This window comes from Dipodomys spectabilis, unplaced genomic scaffold (assembly GCF_019054845.1).
Source record: "Dipodomys spectabilis isolate Male_0828 unplaced genomic scaffold, ASM1905484v1 ptg000002l, whole genome shotgun sequence".
Taxonomy (NCBI): Eukaryota; Metazoa; Chordata; class Mammalia; order Rodentia; family Heteromyidae; genus Dipodomys; species Dipodomys spectabilis.
Genome location: NW_024870679.1, coordinates 46,785,671 through 46,801,825, shown reverse-complemented (window position 1 = coordinate 46,801,825; position 16,155 = coordinate 46,785,671). Strand labels below are relative to the sequence as shown.

At 41.8% G+C, this 16,155-nt stretch overlaps 1 protein-coding gene across 11 annotated transcripts in view; it reads right to left on the bottom strand.

The window, feature by feature from the left end:
* Macf1 (microtubule actin crosslinking factor 1) overlaps nucleotides 1-16,155 on the bottom strand; it is a 364,069-nt gene that overhangs the window by 201,997 nt on the left and 145,917 nt on the right. For all 11 annotated transcript variants that reach the window (XM_042674998.1, XM_042674983.1, XM_042675025.1 and 8 more), the window contains exons 4-5: nucleotides 14,142-14,219; nucleotides 11,298-11,390 (exon numbers count right to left, since the gene is read on the bottom strand). In XM_042674998.1, the coding sequence (XP_042530932.1) occupies nucleotides 11,298-11,390; nucleotides 14,142-14,219 (171 nt within the window). The remainder of the gene's footprint in view (nucleotides 1-11,297; nucleotides 11,391-14,141; nucleotides 14,220-16,155) is intronic.

The window sequence follows — 16,155 nt, the reverse complement described above, 5'->3', positions numbered from 1 at the left end:
TGTCCTTGTTCAAATGAGCTATCCTTATGAATATTGATGGCAGCTAGAAATAAGGAGTCCTGGAAGAAGGAACAGGCTAGAAAAAGGCTTCATCTGACAACAAAGTACAACTGTTATTAGCTTGTTCCTTCTAGCTCTAAATCCTAGTCTACTTAGTATTCAGAAAAATGTTGAACTGGCCTCTGTGCTCCTGCTTGTTCATTAACTATATCCTGACAAAGGAAGTTTCAACTGTGCCAGGTGAACAGAAAACCAGACCATACTTCTATCATGTAAACTTTTTATGCATCAAGAATCAGACTCACCTCCCACTTCTCAATATCCTGAAAAACATCAAAACCCATTGTTAAAGGTATTTCTAACCATAGCCTGGTTAATACACCCTGGACTAATCATCACAAGAAGACAAACTATAATACAGACACCACTTTGTACCTTTAATTCTTTTCTGAAATGAGTTATTACTTTTACATATTAAAACCAAACAAGGGCCAGGTATCAGTGGCTCATGCCTGTAATCCTAGCTATTCAGGAGGCTGAAATCTGAGGACTGCAGTTCAAAACCAGCCTAGTTCAGAAAGTACCATCTCCAATTAACCACTACAAAGCTGGAAGTGGAGTTGTGATTCAAGTAGTAAAACACTAGCCTTGAGATGGGGGGGGAGGGGGAGGGAGCAGGGCGGGGAGCCCAAAGACAGCACCCAGGCTCTGAGTTCAAGTCCCAGAAATGGCACAAAAGCAAAACAAAACAAAACCCACCAAGCACCAAAAAATTGAACAATCAGTGCTACCGTTAGAAAGGAGCTGGTGTATTTGCCTTGTACTTCAACTTTCCGCAGAGAGCTCACACTCCAGGCAGCGGCTTGTCTTAAGTTGGTACCCACACATTTACAAGAGCCTGCAGAGTCAGAATATGCTATCCTCTGTTGTTCTGGCTGCTGTTATCTTCTGAGACCAGCTTCCTAAAGGGTTTCAAGGCCCCTTGGCTTTAATGATTTTCATTCTGAAAGAATTTCACACTTGTCTGAAGTTACTTTACACAGAAGAGTCAGTCCACAGTCTCAACAAATGATCAACAGAGCCTCAGACACATACCAGTTATCTGACTGAGATATGGCCACTTAGTATTTCAGCCTTAGCTATATCTATAAGGAAGAGATGTCACATAGCAAGGAGACAATCACAGTATAAAGGATTCTCCCCATCAATCTTTCAAGACTTCACAAAATTGTACTGAACCTTCCTTCCCAATGTGGAGATCCAACCTGTATAATGTCATTGCTAGCTACGGTCCATTATCTAGGGCTGACTTTCACCAAGAGTTTATACTATAAACTTTCTGAAAATTTCACATGTACTTTACCATATGATAATTTCACAATATTAGGTTTAATGACAGTGGTATTAAAAGAGAAACTAATTCAGCGGTTGATTTTATCCTAATTCTTCAACATTTACTCCACAAAAAGATAAAAGTTGACTTTGATATTCCCTCTTTTCAAAGAAACTCAAACATTTGTACACCTAATCCCAGTACTCTGTCTTCCTTCCCACTCAAATACATGCTTGTGCATACACATCCATTTTTATATAAGGACCATGCAGCCTCCTGACTATGCATATAACATATTTTTTTCCTACAAACTGTTGAAGGTGTCTAAACTAACAACACGGACACTTAGTTGAGGCTATCCATGAGTACATCTATCCCAGAAAATTTCAAGTGTAGATCAGCTTAAAATCTGTATCTGTCCTTAGCCCTACACTGTTGGTGACAAACAGGTGTGCCACATCACGAGCAGCCAAAAAAAGAGCTCTGCTTCATCTTCTACTTCTAGCTATTTTGAGATTCTGAAGATTTTATTTTTTCTACTGCAAAAACCAACATGTTAATGAAAATCCCTCAGCCAAGAGGCTGGCAGAATAGCTCAATTGGTGGGGGGACCTGCCTAACTAGTGTGAGGCAAAATTCAAACCTTACTACACTGAAACCAAATAAACAAAGTTCTTTGGGATTGAGTGGATAATAGCTTTCAACCGCCGACATACTAAATGTTGTTCCTACCAGAATATCTTGCTGTGTTCTTATCTCAGTGTCCAAATCTCTGAATTCTTGCCTGATTCTGGGCCCTTGAGAACATGTACAGAAGCCAATACCTCATAAACAAAACATGTTAAAGCCATGAACAAGTTCAATCACTTAAACTTTCTAGTAGGCAGCCCTAATCTATTGCTCTCTCCCTCAGAGTGAGTCTGTCTGTTGGTGTGTCCATCTCCCTTCTCATTCTCTCTGTATAACTCTACACCCCTACTCTAGTATTCCATTCCTCTAATACAAACATTGAATGTGTACTGTCATTAGATACACACCTACAGGAAAGGGATTGCATCAGATCTAGTAAGATTATCACCCTCCAGGGAGAAGAAAAGGCACACCACACTGAAGACAGACAGCTGTTTCACTCCAACTTCCACTCCTTTAACAACCCTCACTCTTCCACATTCATTTCAGAGACTTAGCTAGGCTTTTCTCTACCCCTCAGCTGACAGTAAGGGCGATCTAGTACTGAACCCCTGCTTTCAGCAGTTAAGCTGCTTGGCTACCCAGAAGCTCAGATTCCCCAGAGCCAACAAGACTTGGTTTCATGCATCAAGGGACAGGCTTGAAATAGATTCTGCTGTTAAACCTAGCAGTCACTAACTCACAGGTCCGCCTGCAGCGGGGTAAGTTTGAGAAGCGTCCTCACTGATCATCACACTCTACTTCAAAGCACTTGGGGGCCAGAAATGCAAATAGGGGACTGATTCATCCATGTATGTGCCACCCACCTCCTCCAGACCCCATGATGGGGTATGGCTTGTCTCCAAAGACAGAGTGCCATCCTCTTCTGAGAAGGGTGTGGAGCTCTTTTCAGGTACTGTATCTTCAGGTTGGATCCCATGCAAGTACAGCCTATCACTGCAGTAGCCAGATGAGGAGGGCAAAATGCTCACAGTCATGCCACTGACAGACAGATCACTCTGAGAAGCAGGCAGTCTGGAACCCTGGGGGGGCTGATCCACGTGGGAAGATTCTGTACGCTCAAGGCCTCCTGACGGTTCAAGTACTGATGAAGGAACAGAATACTGGGCTGTGCAGGGATCTGTTGAAGAGGCACTGGGTATCCTTGTGATTCCTTCCCTCACACACTGGCTCGCTGAAAGTTGGTCTTGATTTCTTGGATTTGAGATATAGTCTGTCCTAGGCAAAGTGCTGCTCAGAAATCCAAGCCGAGTGCCTCCTTGCTCCACTGCAGTCTCTCTTTGCAAAGGCAGCAGCACAGCCCTGCTGCTGCAGGATGCTGTCCTTGGAAATTCCACCAGTTGGCTCACTGACTTCTCACAGTTCCTTTCTGCTGGGTTATCAAGCAGGTGAGCGATGACAGTCTTCCCCTCTTCCAGGGAATCCCAGGCCCCTCTAGCTACTGATGACTCATTCTCTAACAAAAGGTGAGCAGTCTGAATCTCGGCTTGGTATCTCTCCTTCACCTGCACAATCATTCCCTGATCGGCCACCCCTGATTTAGGGGCTAAGTCTTCAGGTAGCAAAATGTGTGAGGGAGGACACTGGGCCCCTCCCACTCCGTCCTCCTCTCGGAGACTCACTGGCAACTTCCTTAAGGTTTCAGTCTCTTCAATGACTCCAGCTCCTTCCAAATGTTCTTCCTCGTGAGACGCCTCTGGAGTAGGGATTTTCTTCCCCCTCCACTTCCTTTTGAACCGAACCCTTTTCTTAGGAGATATAGGAGCCTTCTCGGGAACAGCTATTGACTCTTTCGGCTCCTTAACACAGCCCAGTGAATTTCCCATTTCTTTCCTCTCCTAATCTCCACAAAAACGCAGCTAAGCCTGTCCTGGAATCCCAGAGAAATTCCAACCTCGGCTTCATCGGATTCCATGCACATTTAAAACCATGCACTATGCCGGCAATCCCTCCAATTCTTTCTCCCTCCCTCCCTGCCTCTGTCTCTTCCAGCCGCTGCTGTTTCAGACAGCCATCTTACAGGCTCAGAGCTGCAACAAGACAAATTCAAAGCATCTCACTGCAGTTCAGAAATCACTTGACCTAAAAGCAGACAGAAACCGGATTGGCTGCAGCTTCCTCTCTCCAAATATGAGGTAATTGGAGCACTGCCCTCAGTAACACAAACAGAACACAAAAATGAAGCTAGAAATCTATGGGGAGGGGGTAAATGAGGGAGGGTGAAGAGGAGGGAGGAAAATGTCAGAGTACGTGCAAATGGGAGGGGAAAGAAGAGAGGTAAGGTGGAGAAATCAGGAGGAGAACAATATCAAATAGGGAAAAAGCAAACCAGCTCAGCTGGTGCCAACCAGCAAAAGGGAAGGGTTGAGCAGAGCCAGAGATGCAATTATGGCTCCCAATCTCCGAAATGAAATACGTTTTAATTGTATGAAGATGTCTGAAGGAAAATATCAAGCAAAATATGTATGATTCTGAATTTTTTCAGATCAAAATACAATTGCCTTAATTAACTTTTAAATCCAAACAAACACTAGACCTTACCCCTCACATTAAAAAATGAAACACATGTTTGAAGGACCTAGCCTCCTGTAGTATTTATTCCCCTCTTTCCCTTTTATCCCCCATAAAAAGAAAAGTAGAGGAAAAACCTGGAAAGCAGCATTCTGAATACAGTATGTGAAAGCTCAATGGAAAGAATGTGATTTCCAAATACAACAGCGAAGCAAAGCAGGGTCTCCACACCAACAATATTGGACACAAATGCTCTACCGTGATTATTGGTGCTGCTGCAAATAGCTAAAATTCTTTTTACACACCTGTTAAGCACCAAGCACTGTAGGAAGCTATGTACATGGATTATTTCATTGAACTCTCATAGCAACTATGCGAGGTCATTTTATATTTTGCAGTTAAAGAAACAGGTTTAAGGAAATTGATTTTATCCAAGGCTAACCAACTAGTAAACTGCAGTGCTAGACTAGATGTCAATTCTATTTAAGTCTTTTCTTCTTCCTGAACTCAGGGCCTAGGCACTATCCCTGCACTTTTTACTCAAGATTGGTGCTCTACTATTAGAATCACAGCTCCACTTCAAGTTTTTTGGTGGTTAATTTGAGATAAAAATGTCATGGACTTTCCTGCACAGGCTGGCTTCTAACTGCAATCCTCAGATCTCAGTCTCCTAAGTAAGTAGGATTATAGGCATGACCCACAAGTGCCCTGCAAGATTTTTCATTTTAACAGTATGTCCCATCACTTTCTAACTACAAAGGATGAAAATCTCTACTCAGCTGCATAAATCACTATGGATCTGAAATGGCAACTATATTCTACATTGACCAACAGCTCCAACAGAGGAAGCTGCTAATTAAGACAGTGGGGGTGGACAGAAAAAAAGCTGATGAAATGAGATCCTCATGATTTTTACTGAAAAGAACAGTAACAAACAACAAACAGAAAGTAAACCTGAACTCAATTTTCGAACTAAAAAAAAAAACAAAAACATTCTGTGGGAACAACAGGATTCTTCTATCTAATTTATGTAGAGAGATGTTGCTGAATGGTATAGAGGAAAATAAATTATGTGGGCTGGGAAGGTGGCTCAGTGGTAGTGTGCTTGCCTTGCATGCATGAGGCCTGAGGTTCAATTTCTCAGCACCAGATAAGCAGAAAAAGACGGAAGTGATGTTGTGGCTCAAGTGGTAGAGCGCTAGCCTTGAGCTGAAGAGCTGAGAGACGGTACCCAGGCCCAGAGTTCAAGCCCCATGACTGGCAAAAAAAGAAGACAGACAGACAGACAGACAGACAGACAGACAGACAGACAGGAAAGAAAGAAAGAAAGAAAGAAAGAAAGAAAGAAAGAAAGAAAGAAAGAAAGAAAGAAAGAAAGAAAGAAAGAAAGAAAGAAAGAAAGAAAGAAAGAAAGAAAGAAAGAAAGAAAGAAAGGAAGAAAGAATTATATATGGCTCATGCTTGTAATCCTAGCTACTCTGAAGGATGAGATCTGAAGATGCTAGTTTGAAATCAGTGCAGGAAAGAAAGTCCATGAGATTCTTATCTTCAATTAACATACCTCCTCCCCCAAAGCTAAAAATGGAGCCATGACTCAAGTGGTAGAGCACTAGCATTGAACCAAAAAAGCTTATGGACAGGACCCAGGCCCTGAGTTCAAGCCCCAGAACCAGCACACAAATGTAGTTAATGTTAGTTACTTCACTGCTATACTTATTTAATCCCAACTACCAACGCTAGGGATCAAACCCAGGGACCAATGCATGCTAGGCAAGAATTACTACTGAGCTATATTTTTCTCCCAGTACAGGGTTTGAACTCAGGTCCTCATGCTTACATGGTTTATTTGCTCGGGTGATATTCTACCACTTGAGTCACAGCCTCCAGCCTGGATTTTTTTTTTTTTTTTGGTTGGTTGTGGGGCTTGAACTCTGGGCCTGGGCAGTGTTCCTCAGCTCTTCAGCTCAAGGCCAGCGCTCTACCACTTAGCCACAGTGCCACTTCCGGTTTTCTGGTGGTTAACTGGAGATAAAGTCTTATGGACTTTCCTGCCTGGGTTGGCTTTGAACTGTGATCCTCCTATCTCAGCCTCCTGAGTAGCTAGGATTACAGGCGTGAGCCACCAGCACCTGGTATCCAGCTTGGCTTTTTATTGGTGATTTTGAGTTAGATTCTCATAAACTTCTCTGCCCCAGCTAGCTTTGAACCAAGATCCTCCAGATCTAAGCTTCCTTAACAGCAGTATTAAAAGTACGAACTAGGGGCACCCAACTTTCTTCTAGCTTGCTTTCTTTTCTTTCCTTTCTTTCTTTCTCTTCCTTCCTTCCTTCCTTTCTTTCTTTTCTGAGACAAGAGTCTTACTATTTTGCTCAAGCTGGTCTTCAACTTCTACCCTTAAAAGACCCTCCTGCCTCAGCCTCTTGGGTTGCTGAAACTACAGGTATGTACTGCTATACCTGCCAGCAGTTAATTATTTATACCACACAGATCCAGATTATGCAGCAGAGGGAAGCAACTTGCCAGGCTCTGTATAAACATTGAAAACCTGTACCCAATTGTTCCTGGAGATCTAAAACACGCCCTCCACAGAAGGAAATTAGTAAGAAACCTAAAGGACATGCAACCCTTTCTGAGGCTGCCTCCAACTGCTTTTCCCCTAAGGCTGTTCTTTATAGCTGACTGCAAAGTTGCAGCGCCATCTTATGACCGTTATAAGCCACCGCAAGAAACAAGAGAGGAGATGGCATAGGATGTCATTTCATTAACAACCTGACATTGCAACAAAAAGTTCTCTAGGTGGCCTTCCTTCTGCAGTGAAGTCAGAAGGAACTCTGAAGTTGCACCTCACCCCCAAGGCTTGAGCATGAATTTTATAATGAATTAAAATAAACCAAATTCCTGAAAATTGATAATAGAGGCGAGAGAGCTGTTTAAAAACTAGTATCCTAAGCTGGGTGCTGGTGGCTCATGCCTGTAATCCTAGCTACTTAGGAGGCTGAGATCTGAGGATCACGATTCAAAGCCAGCCCAGGGAAGGAAAGTCTGTGAGACTCTTATCTCCAATAAACCACCAGAAAACCAGAAGTAGCACTATGTCTCAAGTGGTAGAGTGCTATCCTTGAGCTGGAGAGCTGAGAGACAGTGCCCAGGCCCAGAGTTCAAGCTCCACAACCACCACCAACAACAAAAAACTAGTATCCTACATAGTTTCTTTGAGAAGCATATTTACATACGTGAACCTATGCTTTTCTTCAACATCTGCCTATGTCAGACTCACCAGACCCTCATTTCCTTCTGCCCCAGAAAGAAACTGGACTAGGACAGGAACAGAGATTTTTAGCAGAGTAGAACTTGGTTAAAACTCCCAGCTCAGTTAATAAATAAGCTCAGTAACCCATCTAATTTACTAGGTGGACTCCATGTCTTTACCTGCAAAATATGAACACTACCACCTACTTAGTTGTAGAAAGGGATGATAAAATGTCTTTTTTCTGCTGGTGGCTCATGCCTGTAATCCTAGCTACTCAGGAGACTTTGATCTGAGGATCACAGTTCAAAGCCAGGAAAGTCCTGAGACTCTTATCTCTAATAAACCACTCAGAAAATCGGAAGTGGTATTGTGGCCACACACACACACACACAGACACACACAGACACACAGACACACACACACACACACACAGGAACGAGAAGGGGAAGTGGGGTGGGAATCGTCTGACTGGGGTCAAGTCAAAAGCCTCAGAGTTAAATTGAAAGACTAACACTGGCCAAAGATGTAGCTATATCTAAGCCCCTGTGCTGGCACAAAAACAAGACAAATCAATAGCAACAACAACAAAACCGTGCTTGTCATAGTGACACTATAAAAATACATAAAAATAAGTAAATAAATTCAATAAAGAAATGTTCAGGATCACTTTGGAGAATCTTAGGGAGCTAATTATTCTGAAAATTGGTAAATAGAGGGAAAGATGTGAACTTTTACTAGTTACTAGGAACTATCCCTCAGGGTGGTAGATGAGATGAATTCCTTACAGAAATATCTTAATTAAAAAAATGAAGAAAGATTTAATGAAATTTGAAAATCATCATTTTACAAGCTCTAATAAAGTAATGGAACTAACAATCAGTAATTAATTAAACTATTAAGTGAACCACGAACAGAGATATAGAATAGATGGATCGGGTTGATGACACCTGAACCCACATATCAATTTTAATGTCCTAAATAGAGACACAACAGATATATGTCCATCCTCATGTGTAGCAAAAAAGTACCCAACACAAACAACATCATTGTCTTTGCAAAAAATTTAAACTGAATATAAATGAACCCTGGGTCTAAATCTAAACTGCCAGTTTCTGGGCAATACAATGCAAGGGATGGAGGTCACTGCTGGAAGCATCCGAGAGGTGCCTCTGGCATCTTAATAAGCGTTTTGAGACAAAAGACCTGAAGAGGGAGCAGAAGTTAATGCCAAAGTAAGATTATTAGGATCATCTGAGCATTGATTAGACATTTGATGGTTTTACAAAAAAATGAACTTTTTCTGTGGTACTGAGTATCAAATCAAAAGTATTTGTTTTTAAGGTGTGATACTATGAACTGTTTAAACAAACAGCTCTTATCTTTCAGAGCTATTATAGGAGATCTTTGATTTCCTTCAAAATAATCAACTGGGGTTTGAGGACAGGAATAGGATATAGGTGAAAAGACATTTAACTATCATGAGTTAATAATTATTGAGCTACATGACACATTATATGGTAATTCTTCATACTATTTTTCTACTTTTATAAATGTTTTCATTAATATATATTCTTTTTTTTCAGTGCTGAAGATAGACAAATATTTTCTTGCTGCCTATGTCACAGCAAGGTTTTGTTGTTGTTGATTTGTCTTGTTTTTGTGCCAGCACAGAGGCTTGTAATTGGCATGATGCTCTTGTTTGGCTTTTTGCTCAAGATTAAGAGCTCTACCACTCAAGCCATACCTCCAGTTCTGGATTTTTGCTGGTTAATTGAAGGTAAGAGTCTTGCAGTTTTGTCTGCCTAAGCTGGTTTTTAACCTTGGTCCCAAGATTTCAGCCTCTTGGGTAGGTAGGATTTTAAGTGTGGGCTATAGACACTTGGCTCCCAGCAGTTTTAATTAATTTATTCAATTTTCAGTCTGTAACCCCTTAGGTTTCTCCCTCACTTTAAAGCAAGTTTGTGGGCCAAAAATCAAAGAAAGTTTTCACTAAAGAAAACTTCCTCTGCCAGGTACCAGTGGCTCACACCTGTAATCCTAACTAATCAGGAGGCTGAGATCTGAGAATTGCAGTTCAAAGCCAGCCTGGGCAGCAAACTCCAAGAGACTCTTATCTCCAATTAACCACTGGAAAACAGAAGTGGAGCTGTAGCTCAAAGCACTAGAGCACTAGTCTTGAGTGCAAAAGCTTACGGACAGTGCCCAGATCCTGAGTTCAAACCCTACAATTGACCCTAAGGAAGGAAGGAAGGAAGGAAGGAAGGAAGGAAGGAAGGAAGGAAGGAAGGAAGGAAGGAAGGAAGGAAGGCAAGCAGGCAACTGAGGATGTAGCTCAGTGGTACACTGTTTACCTAGCCTGCTGGAGACCCCAAGTTCTATCCCCAGTATCGTAAACAAACAAACAAACAAAACCCTCTTCTCTGTTTGTTAAAGAGTTCCAAAGGGTAAGTCTAGTCCTACATGGAGGCACACCCTACCAGGGCATGCTTACCAGGTTCATGTTCGTCGTTATTCCTATACTTACAGCTCAAGACACCCTGTGGTTCCACCAAAATATAATGTTACCTCTGTACACACCCAGTCAAACCCATGCTTCAGAGTGCCAGTGCTGGCTCCAAACCAAAGTTCCAAGAAACAAGCATGTATTCTTAGCATTTTCTTAAGGTCTTAGGAATCCTGAAACACCTGCTGTTCTGTCTTCAAACAGAAGGTGGTGCTAACTCTCTAGATAAGATGTCACCTTGGCCGCACCCTTTTAGTCAGTACCTTGAGTTATTATATAGTAGTAGCCTTCTTTTCCCACCTACTGAATCCATCAGTCTAGTGGGTAGCAATCGAGTACTGGAGAGCAGTTTGAAAAATAGCTCTGTTTGGCTGTCCTAAAAGTTCTTCAAAAAAAAATCATTCTTTTAAATAAAAATAGATTTGTTCCAATAACAACCCAGACTTTAAAAGAAGTTTCATCTTAGGAAGGAGGCGCAATGAGAAGGCCATGTGACCATGGGAACACTTCAAGATGGCACTGTTTTCAAGTGTAATATGTCTGCTACAAGACTGTGCTTTTTCACATATGCAAATCTAGCTACCAAGGTGTTTCTTTACACATCATTCAGATGAGGAAAAGACAATATCAAAGTAAATTATCAATCTCATGCTACCCTTCTAAAGCATCAAAACCAACATCTCTTCCTATCTCTCATACTGAGTCCCTAAAGAGCCCCATTTTTTATTTAGCTGAGCAAACAGACTTCTATCAGACTGTCAAGGACAGGGCCAAACCACAAACATGAAAAAAAATTCCTCCAATTCGTCATGCAAATAGCTAAGAAGTTCTGAGTTTAGGATATAGCAGTTTATCTCCAGACCATTCTGAACTTTCCATACCAACTTTCATCCACCCTAGTTTACTGCCAAATACAGAGAAAGAAGGCTCAAATTCTGCTTAGATAAGGTAATGTAACTTTCTAGACATAAAAACCAAGCAAGAGTAGTCCCAAACTTCACAAATCCTACCTGGAAATGCAAGATGATGGTCCAGATCAGGCCCAGGGTTAGCTTGGGGTTGCCATCTGTAATATCATCATTACGAATATTCACTAACTTCACCTGAAAAAGAAAGGAAAGCCAGTTTTAGAACCTGTGACTTTCTATTTGATTTTTGCATGCTTTTATTATTTTCACACAGTTAAATTAACTTTTTTGTCTAAGTTCTATGAATTCCAACACATAAAACATTCCATCACCCTAAAAAGGTACCCTATACTGTATTCATCGTTAATAGTCAAACCTTGCCCCACTTGTACTGATTTTGCTCCTGGTCCTTTGTTTCACTTTTTTCCAGAATATCAAGTAAGTGGAATCACACAGCATGTAACCTTTGTAACTGGGCTGTTTTTTTTCCAACTCAGCTTAATAGCCTAGAGATCTCCAATCAAGTTCTCCTACCACTCTTCACTTGTTAATTCCAACAAGTACTTATTAAATGCGATTGTGGACTACTCATTAAGATAGTTACTATAGGTAAAATCTTAAGTTGGATCATGTTCCCTGGCTGTACAGAACCTACAGTGCATTGGAGCAAATAAGGAAATGCCAATAAGTAAGTGTTACATTAGAAAATTACTATGGAAACATAGAGAAAGACAATTTCCCAAGTTAATGAGAACTGCTGACTCCAAAAATATACACACTATGTAATGTCATGTTGATCCTTGCTGTTGCTTGGCAACCCTAGCTACACCAAATCATTCTATACAACTCACTCTGAAGAGCTGGACCTCTCAATTCCTCTTCACATTGCTTTCTCTATACCATAAGTCAGCTCTGTATCTTTACATTTGCTCCTGATTTTTTCCCTGTGTCTCCTTTTAAAAGCAACCATACCAATTGTGCTTTGGCTCTCTCTTATCCTTCAATCTCTGAATTTGCTCCCATCATCAGGAAGGATTAGGAGGAAGGAAGGTGTGGAGAAACCAGTATGGACAGTGGGAGGATCACTAGCCCACATTTCAGGAGAGCTGAGTTAAAAAGTCTCAGTTCCACTCTAACTTATATGGTTGGAGGAAGTCATTTCAGCCAAGTCTCAGTTTTGTTATCTAAAATATTAAATAATCTGGACTACTGGATCTCTACAGTATCTTCCAAAGCGAACATTCTTATGCTCTTAGCATTCCTCCTTATGTTCATTTTCAATCTTACTCTCTTTACTGCTTCTCCCTTCTTGTGTCTAAAAATATCTTCCTGAAGCCAGTTATCTTCTTGAGCCACTGGCTCACGCCTGTGATCCTAACTACCCAGGAGGCTGAGATCTGAGGATCGCAGTTCAAAGCCAGCCCAGGCAGGAAAGCCATGAAACTCCTATCTCCAATAAACCACCAGAAAACCAGAAGTGGCACTGTGGCTCGCGTGGTAGAGTACCAGCCTTGAGCTGAAGAGCTGAGGGACAGTGCTCAGGCCCAGAGTTCAAGCCCCATGACCAACAAAAAAAAAAATCTTTTTGACAGGTGCTGGTAGCTCATGCCTCTAATTCTAACTATTCAGGAGTTTAAGATCAGAGGGTTGAGGTTCAAAGCCAGCCTGAGCAGAAAGGTCTGTGAAACTTCATCTCCAATTAGCAAGCAAAATGCTAAGCTAGAGGCATGTGTCAGGTGGTAGAGTGCTAGCTTCAAGCAAGCTGTACAAGAAACTCTTGATTTTAAGCTCTATTACTGCCCCCCCCCAAAGTCATAGCTTCCTTATCTAAGGAAGGAATGACTCCCCTCCCCTACATTTAGGTCTACTATACTCCAAATACTTTTCTCTTAAAACTGTCTTCTTGGCTAGGCATGATAGTCCCAGCACTCACGAACTTAAGACTAGAAGAACAGAAGACAGCAAATTTGAAGTTAGCCTGGGTTACATAGTAAAACTTCATCTTAAAACAATAAATTACTTATTACTTTAGGAAAAAAAAAAAAACATTGAAAGCTGGGCACTGATGGCTCAAACCCGTAATCCCACCTACTCAGGAGGTTGAGACCTCAGGATCATGGTTCAAATCTATCCTAGGCAGAAAAGTTCATGAGACTCTTATCTCCAATTAGCCACCAGAAAAGTTGAAGTAGAGCTATGGCTCAAAGTGGTAAAAAGCTAACCTTGAGCAGAAAGAGCTCAGGGACAGTACTAAGGCCTGAGTTCAAGCCTTGCCACCAACCAAAAAAACTCCAACCACCAAACAAAAATACTATTCTCTTAAGATACCATTTCATGAACTAGTAATGTAGCTCAGTGCTACAGTGCTTGCCTAAGGAGCCTAAGGTTTGATCCCCCAGCACCAAACAAATCACCACTGAGGAACACCTAGAATCTTTTTTTCAGATCTGCCATCCATGTATCTTAGGGTACACCCTTATTCCATTTTCATAAAAATACAGCATTTTGTGTTGAGCTATGGTCAGTCTACCAGTTTCCATCTTTGGCATCTTGTTCATAAATACCATCACTCTTAAGAAGGCCACAAGTTCTTTGGAAGCACTAACAAATGAGCAAGTTAAGAGTCAGAACTGAGGGCTGGGAATGTGGCTCAGTGGTAGAGTGCTTGCCTAGTATTTATGAAGCCCCAAGTTCAACTCCTCAGTACCATATAAACAGAAAAGGCCAGAAGTGGCATTGTGGCTCAAGTGGTAGAGTGCCAGTCTTGAGCAAAAGAAGCTTAGGGACAGCACTCAGGCCCTGAGTTCAAGCCCCACGACTTGCAAAAAGAGTCAGAGTGAGCTGGTCAGATGTGGTATCTACTGAAAGCTTTCCTGTTACTAGGGACATGAAAGTATCCTTAAATAGAGTCCCAAATGCCAACATTCTCTACCAGGATGGTCTTACCTGTCGCTGTTTTAGGAAGTCTAGGGCAATCTGCACATTCTGCAGCCTATGAAAACGCATCCTGCCCTTCTCTCGAGGCTGCAAAGGAAAAAAAAGAGATGCTAACTTTACATATACCAACTTACGTACACATGTCCTTTCCTCTTTCATTTCAAGGATTAAAAGACAACACAAAAACTCCTCAGGACTGAAGCCAGGCGTGGGAGCATTATATAAAGCACCCTTAAAAGCAGGGTCTGCATGAGTTTTATTAGGTTCTCTACAACCCCCAAAAGCCTTGTGCACCACTCTGCAACCCCAAAACACACATTATTTGGGCACCAATGCTTAGTGTCATGACTTCTCCATTGTGTTCTTTCATAGTATGTGGCAGAGCTTGATTCTAGATGTGAGGTTAATGGGAATACAGATTGGCTTCTAAAATCCAGTGAAATGCTATAGGTAAAAGGTAGAAAGCCCTAAGTACATACTGTGCAATAATGGACAGAGGCAACCTTACACGATCCTAACCACAGTAGTTTGACTAGAGTTACCCAGAGTTACCTCAGAGATGAGGTGTTCCACATGCTCAAAAAAAGTGGAAAAATCCACAACAGCAGGCTTAAATCGAAAGTAACTAATCTCCCAGGGAGACAAGTGTCCCTGTTGGAAAGTCACCTATAATCCCAGAAGAAAATAGTGGCAAGGGGCTGTTCAACATTATTAACCCAAAGAAAGTTGTTTTCTATAATTTCACCCTTTATGTCATACAACCTAAGGGAGAAAAGCTATCTCTAACCAGTGCCTCTGATTCCTTGTCTAAGACTTAAGTATTAAAGTATTACCTATTATAAAGTAAAATGTCTATTTGTCTTGCTAGTGGTACAGAAATGGCTATCTGCCTCTGAATTTCTTTTTTGGTCGGTCGTGGAGCCTGAACTCTGGGCTTAGGTGCTGTCCCTGAGCTCTTCAGCTGAAGGCTAGTGCTCTACCACTTGAGCCATAGCACCACTTCTGGCTTTTCTGCTTATTAGAATCAAACTCAGGGCCTCATGTATGCATGAGTCACCTTCCTAGCCCTGCCTCTGAAATTTTTGTCTGTTCATTTTCCAATGGTTTTACTTTATTAAACTTGAACTGAAACATCTCTATCACTAAATTATACTTAGAATATACTTAGAATATTCTACCAGATGTCACAATTTCTCTGGGCAATATGATAACTTCTTAGGTCAAAGGCTTAGAAAAATAAATAAAATTTAAAAAGGTTTTAGTAGTCATTTCAACTAAACTAATTGTGACTGTGGCTTATAGGGGGACATAGTCTAAAACAGGATTCTAAAACAATGGGATAGGGCTGGGAAGGTGGCTCAGTGGTAGAGCGCTTGCCTTGCATGCATGAGGCCCTGGGTTCGATTCCTCAGCACCACATAAGCAGAAAAAGCCAGAAGTGGCGCTGTGGCTCAAGTGGTAGAGCGCTAGTCTTGAGATTAAGAGCTGAGGGACAGCGCCCAGGCCCAGAGTTCAGGCCCCATGACTGGCAAAAAAAATAAATAAATAAAAAAATAAATAAAACAATGGGATAGAGGATCAGTGAGGTGATGACATAACTTTAAGAGGTCAGAGGAGCCAGGCACTGGTGGTTTATGCCTATAATTCTAACTACTCAGGAGACTGAGTTCTTATGATCACAGTTCAAAAGCCAGCCTAGGCAGGAAAGACCACCAAAAAGCCAGAAGTGTGGCTATGGCTCAAGTAGTAGAGTGGTAACCTTGAGCAAAAAGTTCAGGGACTGCTTTCAGGCCATGACATGTCCCAGGACTACCACGAAAGAAAGAACGAAAGAAAGAACGGAAGGAAGGAAGGAAGGGAGGGAGGGAGGGAAAGAAAGAGAGAAAGAGAGAAAGAAAGAAAGAAAGAGAAACAGAGAGAGAGGAAGGAAGGAAGGAAGGGAGGGAGGGAGGGAGGGAGGGAGAGAGGAAGGAAGGAAGGACGGAAGGACGGACGGAAGGAAGGAAGGAAACAAGGGAAGGGA